This window comes from Lynx canadensis, chromosome F1, assembly GCF_007474595.2.
Source record: "Lynx canadensis isolate LIC74 chromosome F1, mLynCan4.pri.v2, whole genome shotgun sequence".
Taxonomy (NCBI): Eukaryota; Metazoa; Chordata; class Mammalia; order Carnivora; family Felidae; genus Lynx; species Lynx canadensis.
The window spans coordinates 28,798,479-28,810,641 of NC_044319.2; the positions used below are offsets into that span (position 1 = coordinate 28,798,479).

The window sequence follows — 12,163 nt, forward strand, 5'->3', positions numbered from 1 at the left end:
CCCTAAGACTGGTTAGAAATTTTTTCCCTGACTCAAATCAGTTGGGAAGTGGAATAGTTAGGGGCTGCTGGGAAGAAGTGTCTTGACTTCTTTCCAGGTTCAAAGAAACCTGTGAAAAGTTCGTAGTCCCAACAAAATAGACTGGGGACAAATGAGAAAAACCATGGATAAACCTCAAAGTTAATATGCATGCAGGGGTGCAGGGGTGACTCTTAGGAAATCAGGCTACAATTTAATGTTGGCTTTTAGTCCCTTTTTATTAAAGATGCAGTCCCTTTTGGACTCTTGATTACTCCCAATGAAACAAAGGGCCAACTGAGTTCCTACAGAATATTCAAGATGAAAGCATCATCTCTACCAAGCCCCTCATTGCGCAGATTGAAAATCTGACTCCTGGATCTCTGGAGTTGGTCTGTTTCTCCATATGATTTGTCAGCTGGGATCTTACTTGTGACTCAACTGGCTTATCAAGTTGGGGCTATGGTGTATTTACTTTTCACCCTATATGCAGCTCAACTCATGGTATAAAGAGTATTGCTAGCCCGAGGAAAAGGATATTTTATGTCTCGGCTGCCCATTTATAGTGACTGAACAGTTCTCTACAATTATGAAAACAGAAGGCATGCCAAGTATCCCCTGTAACAAGGCAGCCATGGTCCACCTAGGAAAAGGTGGAAGATGATCTCAAGGACCCATGGAACCACCCAGCCAGACCTACTGAGTGGAATCTTCCAACAACTGGAGACAGCCAACAAAGCTGACGGCCTGATCCCAGCGATGTCTATTCCGGGCCATGCCCTTGAACACATGACAGCCCTTGGGTGATTTATGATAAGGATATTGCACCAGACCATAACCCCAAGCAACAGCTGAAGAAACAGGAGGAAAGCCAGGATATCACTTTCAGTAGATGAATACTAAGTGGCTTAATATTACCAAAGCATTATCCAATAACAGAGGCCACCTTCCAAAGGCCAGTTTTAATATATAAATGATAGTGTTCGTCAAGGTTTACACATCAGTTTGAACTGAAAGTCAAGAGCAAATTATCTTTTACTAGTTCATGTCCTTGAAAACTTTTTTACCCTGATTCAAAGACAAAGGGACTTGTTCCAAAGTTTTTGGATTTGCTATGGCTCATAATGCCTGCATATTTTCAAATGCTATCATCAATAAAGGAGCTGGAAAATACCACATATTTGTATATCCTTGCTGATGCAGTTTGATGGGTACACAATGTACCAGGCACTGGCTGGACACATTATTCCTAGAGAAATCCTGTAAATCTTCATGACCCACATTCCAAATCATGTCTTTTAACATAACTGAGTGTGTTCGCTAAATGTACCAGTTATCATTTGTTAAGACTCTTTTACTTTTTATAAGAGGCTGCAGAAGTCAGCAAGATACAGCACCAATGTTCATAATGCATTTCTATTTAGAAATCATTTTTACAGAAACCAAGAGTGATTTTTTTTATTAGGACAAAAAATGCTCTATTTTAATACAAGATCACTATTGATGAGAACGTATACTAAAGAAGTGCAACAAATTGGTTTGAAAAAGAAACAGTACAATGACAGAAAACTTTGACATACCGCATCTCGGAGGAGCCTGCGACCAGGCCAACTGGAAATGAACACACAACCCCCGTCACCCCCACACACAAGTATGTACAGGTTATATTGGCAAACATTTAGAAAACACACTGGAAGCTAAGCATGAACACACCCACCTTATATACATCCACATATGTATATGTGTGCGTGATTTTCCTTCATTTCACTTGGCTAAAAGAAATTCTTGATCTAAAATTATTTCCTGCCTAACTCTATACATAGGAAATATCACAAAGCAAAAGTTTACATTTCCCTGGGAGCTGTTCGTTGGAAGTATAAGCTGTATTTTGAATTCCCTTAGGGTAAAATCCACATGCAAACAAAAGTTGTTACAAAGTGCTTGCCGTCTAAGCGTCTAAGCGTAACAGCACCAAAGAGCTTTATCCAGCACCCTTTACACTACTGAAGAAGAGTATCAATGATGAATTGGTGATCAGTGCTTCCAAACATTTCCAATACTTCTACATGGGAGAGCTAAAGAGTACAATATATTTCGATTCATAAGGAAATGTTTTCTTCCCACAGATAATGTGCTCCCTAACTAAAGAAAAGCCCCTGCAGGGTCACTGCCTTCTACTCAAATACTGCCACCATCCAAGGTCCTGACACACAAGGTCGCTTCTACTGGACCCTGCAGTTCTCGCTGCTCTTGGACTCGGGGATAGCTTCCGGGCTGGGGGCAAGCCGGCCTCGCTTGGCCCTCAGGCCCTCCCTGGGGCTGTCAGCTGAACTCCTCTCAGGAAGGTTACTGACCGAGAGAGATCTCGTGGTGGGTTCTCGGAAGGTGGAGCCTGAATCCACTGGGCTTTGCTGAGCAACCTTGACCTATAACAAACAAAGCATCTTTGTTAGAGATTTAAATCATATTCACAATCCTACAACAGGAAAATTAAAGTGCTTATGTCACCAAATTTTAAATTCAATCCTTCTTCTGTAGGTGTTATACACGGCTTTAGTATTTCTTCTTCACTGGGAAGAAACAAGGAGGATATCGGACATGAACTTGGTTAAGTCACCTTGCGAGCTTTCCTTGACACCTCTGATGGCCAAAGGTTCACTCCCAAAGCTAGCATGACCTTCTCAGATCAGAAGGCAAGCTTTTTGAAGGCCAAGCTTGTCCTCCTTGCCATTGCAACCCTAGTGCCCAGAATATGCTTGACTACCTGTCAAACATTCAATATATGCCTGAGTGATAACACAAATCAGCTTTCATTTACCCTGAGCCCCCGCTATCATTCAAGTGACTGTGATTCCAATGAGTAAGACTACCTTCATAGGGAGTAAGCTTTATTTACAACGTGTGTGTGTGTGTGTGTGTGTGTGTGTGTGTGTGTGTTTCTGAGAGAGAGAGAGAGAGAGAGTGTGCACGCACACACGCGCGCATGCACACGAACCGGGAAGGGGCAGAAGGAGAGAGAGAATCTTAAGCAGGCTCCACACTCAGCACCCGGTGCAGGGCTTGATCCCACAACTGTGAGATCATGACCTGAGCCGAAATCAAGACTCAGACACTCAACCGATTGAGCCACCCAGGTACCTCTATTTACAACATTTAAAGGACCTAAAACATGTTTCTCCTATATCATCATTTTAACATCTCCTTACGTTTTTGTTTTGTGTCCATATTGAATTTGGATTATAGTAGAATAAATAATAAAGTACAGAAAGAGTAACTCCCCTTTCTGATGTCCTGCCTTTTAAGAGAAAGAGCGATCTCAGGAAATGTGAGACTTTTAAGAAGCAGACAAGAGGGCAGGGTAGCTGATAGAGTTCAGATTTTTTGAGGTTTATGCAGTTGTGACTAAAGATATGGGGTCAGAAAAGAGAAAGGGGAGCAGGATGGATAGAGCATAGAAAAGCTTCATTTAACCAAAGTTAAAGACAGGAGTGGAGGACCCAAGTGGAAAGATCTTCACAAGGAAAAGAGGAAGGGCGCTCTTGACAAGGGCGACTCATGTTTGCTCTCCACAGGGAGAAGCTATTGATAGACGGCAATGGACTCTAGTGAGCTCCTTCTGAAGCAGAAAGAAAGAAGAGTGGAAATTATTTCCCCATTTATATTCTTTCCATAGGAAGTATGTGGTTTTAAAAGGCAGCTAAATACTTTTCATTACAGAAAACATAGTAAATCTGGCCAACAGATCAAATCCCTGGAAAGCTTGCCTCTCAGATTAAATGCAGGACACTTAAAAAAGAGCAGCCTCTAAGGAGCAGGACTTAGTGGAAAATTACCATCCATGGAAAGTTGAAGGAAAAAAACAGAGTTTTACTGGTACTTTTTTTTTTAATAGAAAGTGATACAAAAGACAGGCATTTCCCTTGAACCCATCTGACGCAGGAAAGTCAGCTCTTCAGATTCACTGTTTAAAACAAAAAGAGACAGAGGGATCACTCACATTGGGAAAAGAATATTTGAGTTAGTAAAACTTTTTTAAAATATTTATTTATTTTTGAGAGAGAGGGAGAGAGAGCGAGCGAGCATGAACGGGGGAGGGGCAGAGAGAGAGGGAGACACAGAATCTGAAACAGGCTCCAGGCGCTGAGCTGTCAACACAGAGCCCGAAGCAGGGCTCGAACCCACAAACCATGAGATCATGACCTGAGCCGAAGCTGGACACTTAATCAACTGAGCCACCCAGGGGCCCAATAAAACTCTTTCTTAATCCCAATTAAATAGCCCAAGTCTACCCCTTGGGTTCCCCGTCTAGACTCAATTTCTCTGATACTGAGCTGAGGAAATTATAGTCTATGATCAGTTTAAACTGTGAAGTTGATCCTCATGTTGGCGGGTTGGTCTCAGACTTGTCTATATAAGTAGATGAGGTCTAATTCACCAAGTGTCTAAACTATTAAGTGCACCCCAACCTGGACTGTCTTACAAACTATGTCTGCAGCCACAGTGGCCAGAGGGCGACTATGCAGATGGTGCAGTGAAAGTGAACCTCATTCATAGGAAGGAACGCAGGGCCCCACTATACTGATCACCATCACCCTCTACAATTTAGGGGCAGGTCCTCTGGAACTGACCACCAACCCCGGGTTCAGACCAAGTCCACAATCGTGACTCGCTTATCCCCAGCAAGCAAGGAGCTCCTGGGCTCGTTCAACCCAGAGACATAACAGAAAATGATCCTCACCTACTCTGCACTAAACCTGACAGATTTCCCTAAAGGTCCTGACAGATGTCACTAAAGGTCCTGCTGAATGACCTAGGGAATTGTCTGTCTCAGACCTTCAGCCAGTCACTTCAGGCAAGGGCTCATAATCTTGAGTTTCTAAGCAACAGCTTTAGGAAAGGATACCTTGGCTCTATTCATTCAAACTGAATGATGAAATACCCTTAACAGATGAGGCAAGCATTTTTACAAGGCGACTGAGAAAATGCTGAATTAAATTAAAAATCAATAGGCTGCGTTTTGAAGAGTTTGCATCTAACCACGAAGTCTCCTATAACCTCCTCTCAAGAGGAACCACCCCCATTCGTTTGCACAAGTGCGCAAAATTGCTTAGCGATTCATAACTGCTGGAGCCAACTGCAGCCTGTAGCCGATGCATCGAACACAAATCTGCAGGAAACCATGGTTACTACTCTGTACTCTGCAGACTCAACAGTGGTGTGGAAAGCAGGCCCCCTAGCGTGCAGAGCTCTTGTTCCTAGATAATAAGTCTGAACCCCCCACGTAAACTGCTTTTCCATCAATTCCTCATACAAGAAGGAAAAAATGACCCATGTGGTGATTTCATGAGATGGTTTCCTAATATACGTTTAAACATCTATTATCGTAATCGCTTCAGGACAAGACTAACAGCCCCAGTCATTCAACAAATAATCTGTTCAGTGTCAGACATTGTATTAGACATGAGGACACAGGTAAGCTATAGTCATAATCAGGGACCTCGCAGTACTCCTCCTGCAACTCAGAAGGCAGATATTTAACAAGTAATTATGATAAAGTGAGCCACCTTAAACCAGTGAAAATACAGGGTGCTACGTATGTATCAAGATTTTCTGTTTTAAGGGGCGCGCCTGGGTGGCTCAGTCAGTTAAGCGTCTGACTTCCGCTCAGGTCATGATCTCACGGTTCATGGATTCGAGCCCCGTGTTGGGCTCTGTGCTGACAGCTCAGAGCCCCGGAACCTGCTTCGGATTCTGTGTCTCCCTCCCTCTCTGCCCCTCCCCTTCTCACACTCTGTCTCTCTCTCAAAACTAAATAAACATTAAAAAAAAAAAAAAAAGATTTTCTGGTTTGAGAGAGCCAGACAGCTAAGTACTTCACTTGATCACCAAAGGTGTGAGACAAGCAGGAATGGACGTTAGCATGTACGAGGAGTGAGGACGGGCTCCCAGTCAGCCACCCAGTGAGGGAAGTAGCACAGCCTGCCCCAGAGCCTAAACCTGTACCGCAGGTCAGGACTTGTCTTGTGGTTGAAAGCTTTGGTCAAGCTTGGAAACTTCCCTTTCCATGGGTACTGGTTACTTTATGGAAAAGAAGCTGTTCTTATGGTCACTGGAAAGTCAAGACCTACTCCAGTACCCTCTTCAGTGTTTTGTTGTTCCCAGCATTCAAAAGCTAGATCCGAAAGTGAATGTGTGAGAAAAAGAAAGAAAGAGAGAAGGGCCAGGGGCTGGGGGCCGGGGGGGGGGGGGGGGGGGGGGGGGTGCGGATTTGCACAAAATGGTCAATATTTCTAATATGGGTAACGGATGGGCTCATTTTGATGAGTGAAAGAAAATGCTAGACCTTTCTTCCTTACCTCTGAATTAATAAAATTTTATTTAGCATGTAAGTCATGAAAAAACTTAACACCAGGTATACATTCCTTAAGGCTTACAGCTCTTATATATCAACGTAACATTTACAAATATGTTCTTGTTTTGATGCACCTAATCACCAATGTCTTTGTATTTTGGTATCTAAAATCCTGATGAGGAGCAGGCCTAGTCACTTAAAGAATTATTACATTACACAGATAGGGGTTCCTACACTTTCAAAGCTTTGTTTGCTGGGTCAAGGTAATCACACTGCATAGTTACTCAAACTCTAGCAAGCAAGTAAAATCACAAAATTTTAGAATTCCAGCAACGTTCCTGTGACCTCTTGTTTGAGTAAAGCTGGGGAAAAGAGCAAGACTGTGGAGGTGAGAGACAGTAAGCATTAACTCTGGGCAGGTTAGATCTTTGTGAACCTTACTTTCTTCTTTCTTCTATCATACCACTTACTATGAGTGCAATAAAATGCATATACTTTGCGTACATAAGTGCTAGTATTCCTTATAGAATAATGGAACAAAGATCTGCAAAGTGAATATTCTCGATGCTTTAAATGACATTTACTGGGCCGTTTGCCAGGTGCACAGAGGTCACTAAAATCGTCGTCCCACCCTCAACAATCAAAATAGACAGATGTGTCAACAGAGACCCTTTCTTTAGATGTCTACTGAAATATTTGCTTTTTGTAAAGTAAAGGAGTAAAAAAGAAAGAAGAAAAATAAAAAAGAATTGGCAGCCGGGGCATGGGGCAATGGATTAGAGGGAAAAGTGTGAAATAAGCAATGACCAATGCCTGTGGTCAAAAGAAAGACTACCTTTCAATTCCTTTAACGTACAGCTCGAAACTTGCTTACAAATCCTTTGAGTTCTGATTGACATTTTCTCATTATTTAACATTTTCCATCAAACTGTAAGGGGCCTGTCGGATCAAGGATGAGACTGCAGCCGCAGGATAATGTAATGTTTATCCCCTGGTCCGCTCCCTACTGCCCTCAGGCCTGGCTTACTTCTAGCACGTGGAGAAAGAAGGCCAGGCTTTAAAGAGCTCCTGGGTCAGGGGGGTGCTGTGTCAGACCCTTGCCCAGAAAACACTGTAACTTCCTGGATTTGGAAGGGTGGAGATGTGTTCACAGGAGTTTACCTTTTGTGATCTGCTGCCACCAGCTGTTGGTTTGGAGGTCTCGGTATGATTTTCTTTGTTGAGGCTTAGTGGGGATGGTGTTAACTTCTGGGCAGCGAGGCGGGGGCTGGTCCGAGTTGGCATGGTTGTTCTCCGAAGGACATACGGGCTTGTCTTTCCCGTTGGGATATCAGCGAACCCTACGGGCAAAAAATGCTGACTGTCAACACTGCTAGGTCCAATTCTATCTACAAGGGAAACGATATGTATCAAGTAAAGTTTCAACAAACGTAAGAGTAACTCCAAAAACACTTTCTGCTAGCCACAATGGACAATGGATTAACTTCACAGCTGCCCTGGGAACCCCCAAATCAAATAAGTAGCAGGCAGGTGTTCTCTTCCCAGACACACAGGAAAACACAACGGGAAAAGAAGGGGAAATAACATTAAACAAAAAATGTATTTCCTGCTTCCTCTTCTTCTAATGTGGATGTCTTAACTCACATTCCTCTAAGATCTGAAGAACACACGAGCAAGCCTTCCCATAACATTTGGATTGGAGACAAAAAGGGGGGTAAAATGGAAAGAAAAGGAAAGGAAAAAAAAAGGCCGACTCTTGCTTAAAACAAGAGAAGGTCAAATGGTAAGAGCCACTGCTCCACAGGTGCCCACTCCCATGTAGAGACTGGGTGGGAGGAGACAGCCGACTCGGTAAAAGAGTGATTTCACAGTCTGCTCACATTGTCTTCCTCCATAGTGGCAATGGACGTGACCTGAGGTGAGGAAGAGAAACTCAGTCCCAATGGGCATGGCGCACACCCTCCAGAGCGGCATTAATGGCTGACTAAAGCAACTATTTGCTTTTGTTTTTAACCCTTTCACTACAAATAAAAAACAGGAATGAGGAAGATATAACGAATTATTTGGGGGCCAGATTTCCTGAGAGCCAGAGTTACTCAGAATGGTGTCCCTCAAATCATCTAGGGCAAAGAATTAGTGTTGATAATTTTTTGAGGGAAAGGCATGGGGGTAATTTCCAACTTGCTGTGGAATGATACTCCTGTATAACCAAGTAAGAATGAGCCAAGGGAGAACTCACATTCATAACATGCCTGCATGTGGCAACAATGTCAAATTGTTATGAACATTTTTAAACTCTTACTATTGATTTCTGAACATTACTTTTTTTTGTCATGGACCAGTAACACACGGTTCCTAGACTGGCCCCAGTCCCTGGCCCACACTCTGAAGATCACTGAGTTTAAACAACAACAACAAAAAAAACAAAAAACAAGTGCTGAGCAGCTCCAGCCAAGAGGCACATCCCCCAGTTCACCTCCTACCTGGATGAGATGAGGACTAACAGGGAAAAAAAAAAAAAGCTTGAAGAGTGCCCTTGATTTGGGGAATTTCCAGCCCAGGAATATCAAATCCCGAACAAGCTTTGAATAGTCATTCTTCAAATCTATTAGCACATTTTGTACTGTAACATGAGTAATTAGATCTTAGTCCTTTCCTCATGCAGGAAAACTAATAAACAAACAAAACAAAACAAAACATACCTTAGCAATTCAAAGGTGGACTATTGCTTCTGAAGGTCAATTAGTATTGTCAATGCAACGAACTAAAACATAAATGCTTCTTCTGTCTTTTCGTATGTGAATTTTTATTTGGAATTTCAAAAGAACACAAATAATTTTGCTTTTAAATGACGCATACCTTTCTTTACAACTTCTGGAAGTCCCTCTGGCTCAAACTCAGTGTGTTTGGCATCCTCGGAGGGGTGAATACCACTTTTGCTGGCTTTCCTACTCTTTTTAGAAAACGTCTCTGGGGTAGAAGGCGCTGCGCCCCCTCCATCTTCTGGAATCCCAATGGACCTTTGCCTTTTGCCTGGGGCTTTATTTTGGCTGGATGATAACTTCTTTTCAGTAGCAGAAGGGGCTGGAGAGGATTCTGGAACAACTGCATTTAGCAAAGGAGAACTCTGGAGATTAAGTTTAGACCGTGAACACAGACGAGCAACTTGTGTCTCCAACATCTCTTTGGCTTTCTCTAACTTCTCATGGCTTATGAGCAGGGAACAATACTTGTCCAAGTATTCATCGGCCTCCTGGCTTTTCTCTTCAAGAGTTTCTTTCAATTCTTTTATCTCAGCCATTAATTCCTCTACATTAGAATCCACAACAGCACCTGTCCAAAGTAAAGGGACACACTGTACGTCACGTGACGCTTCTCTAGTTAACACTGGGCATCGTAAAGCCGACAACCTCAGAGTTGTTATTTGGTTTTCTTTTAGAGAAGGTGGGGGAAGACATCTCTATATGTTCTCGTAGGTCAAACAACTCTTGTTGGGAGGGATCATACCAAGGTACAAGTCTAGTAGATTATAGGACATTCCTTAGGATAGCTTAAATAAAATCTATCAAAATCTCAAATGCATATTCCAGCCAACCCATCTTGTAGTTCATATGAGATCAGATGAGTTAATCTAGCATATCCCCGATTTTCACCTGCCCATTCTTTCCACCTGTCCATTCTTTCCATCATAAGTGAACAAACAATAAAAATTGGTAAAGAATATGAAGTCTGTTGTAATGGCTTTGGGAACCAGAAGCGGGTCAGTGACAAGTCCAAAACAGCTTTTTTTTTTTTTTTTTTTTTTAAAGCAGTGGAGGTTCTGATGGACCAGTGCTTGGTTCTGATGGGCAAGTGGAGGTTCTGATGGACAAGTGCTTCAGAGGTGGGAATCTTGGTCAATTTGTAGCTGCCATGGTTAGCACTGAATCCACTGGAAAAACTCTCTGGATCTACAATATACTCCAAGTACTCTTCTCAGCAGGGAAGGTCACCCACCCACCCTGTGCAGCTATGGTCCAGAAGGGCCCCTCACCTTATACTATGCTTGCCATCATCTTTCCACACAGTAAGAGCATTCTGCTCTGAAGACAGGAGTGCAGAAAAGTCACAAGGACAGTTGCCATTTCTTTTTTATTTTACCTCCACACCCAAACATACAGCCCCTAAGCCTTCCATTTAGTTGACCCACGAGGATGGGCCAAGGACAACCAGAATCAGCTGTTGCTAAATCACCAATGCCAGCTCAGAATGTCAATCTGCCTCTGACGTAGCAACTACATAAATGGACATGCACGTGAAAAACTCTTTTTGCAATAGCTCATTAGCAAAAAGTGCTGCCAGTTTTTTTGTGTTTTATAGAACAGAACATGCAATGATTCTATTTCAATATGCAGACTTCGTTCGGAATCCTATTAACCCTATGACCCCAAGCCAAGCATAAAATTCAGAAACTGGAAAATGGCAACTGCTGAGAATCAGCACGCGGTGCAGGACAGAGCACTAAAAACGCTTGTATGCCGACACACCACATGTGTGTGACTTCACGAGTGGAAGAGTTTTAGCTGATGGATGTGCCTAGTTAACACCTACCTGTTTTCTGTTTCTCTTGTGTGCCTTCAAGGTGAGACAGCTCTTTCTGTAACATCTCCTTTTCCTCTTCCAGCTGTTTGCAGGATTTGATCAACAACTTTATTTTCCCCTGCGAACGTTCATTTTCCTTCTTCAACTGATCTGTATATTTTACACTGTCCGCCTACAAAACAACACCTTGAATTTAAAACTTTGAATTCCTTCGTATGAGCATATGGGAAAATAATCACGAGATATCATTAAGAACCATATATTATAAATTTAAGTATTACGATGTTCAAAATAAAACATCTAAAGATGCATAAAACAATTCATCTTCCCTACTCGGTTTCCTAGGTCTCCCCAGTAGACACTGTGGTTTTGTCACTTTCTGAGTATCAGCAAGCATAAATCTTGGTTCCTAAGACAGTGCCCGAGGAAGGAGCCCACGACAGGGTTTGTCCAATGGGAATCACACCTGGGGGGTTAGGGTGGGAGATAATGGACATATGTTTGGTGGGTCAAAAATTCTTGAGGATAGACTTGTGTTTCCATCTGTAGCCCGTGCTGTTGACAATTTCAATACCCAAGATGGCATTTGTTTTGGTGACGCCAAGTGAAAGCCAAAGAATATTATGGCTCATAATACAAATTTAAATTCTACTGTTGCTCGAACAGAAAGCGAATAGGATGGTAAGAGACTGATGGCATCACACACTTCTCAGGAGTGTAGTTCACACTGTTCCTTAACCACATCTGCAAATTCCAAAAAAAAAAAAAAAAGCTCTGACAATGATTTAAAGGAAAATTTTAAGATACAGAGGTACTTATATATAGTCTTTATTTATCCCACCTTGTGAGAATAGTCATGCATCTTGTTGCAGAAATATGAATCTGATTATGATAGATTACCCCAGACCCTGCTGGGATACTCCATAACATGCACTGTATTATGTAATATCTAAAAAATGCAAGACTTCTAAAACAAACTAGCTCCAAGAGTTTCCAATAAGAGATCATGATCATACAAAGGCAGACCAAACTATTTAAAAAAAAAAAAAACAAACCTGAGCATCAATTTCATGTTGCATGTAGATTTCATTCTTGGTATATTATTTCATCTTGAAATAATGTATTAGCAGTGTTGCAGTAAATCCGCACTTCCAGAATTTTCTATTTCTGATTCCAACCATCACTGGATTACAGATCCATTTAATTCCAATT

General features: G+C 42.2%; 1 protein-coding gene across 1 annotated transcript in view; it reads right to left on the reverse strand.

Moving 5' to 3' along the window:
* Nucleotides 1–1,461: 1,461 nt before the first annotated feature.
* Nucleotides 1,462–12,163, reverse strand: part of CENPF (centromere protein F) — a 60,899-nt gene continuing 50,197 nt past the window's right edge. The window contains exons 17-20 of the mRNA XM_030302696.2: nucleotides 10,961–11,123; nucleotides 9,230–9,703; nucleotides 7,532–7,710; nucleotides 1,462–2,444 (exon numbers count right to left, since the gene is read on the reverse strand). Coding sequence (XP_030158556.1) covers nucleotides 2,241–2,444; nucleotides 7,532–7,710; nucleotides 9,230–9,703; nucleotides 10,961–11,123 — 1,020 coding nt within the window. The 3' untranslated portion in view covers nucleotides 1,462–2,240. The remainder of the gene's footprint in view (nucleotides 2,445–7,531; nucleotides 7,711–9,229; nucleotides 9,704–10,960; nucleotides 11,124–12,163) is intronic.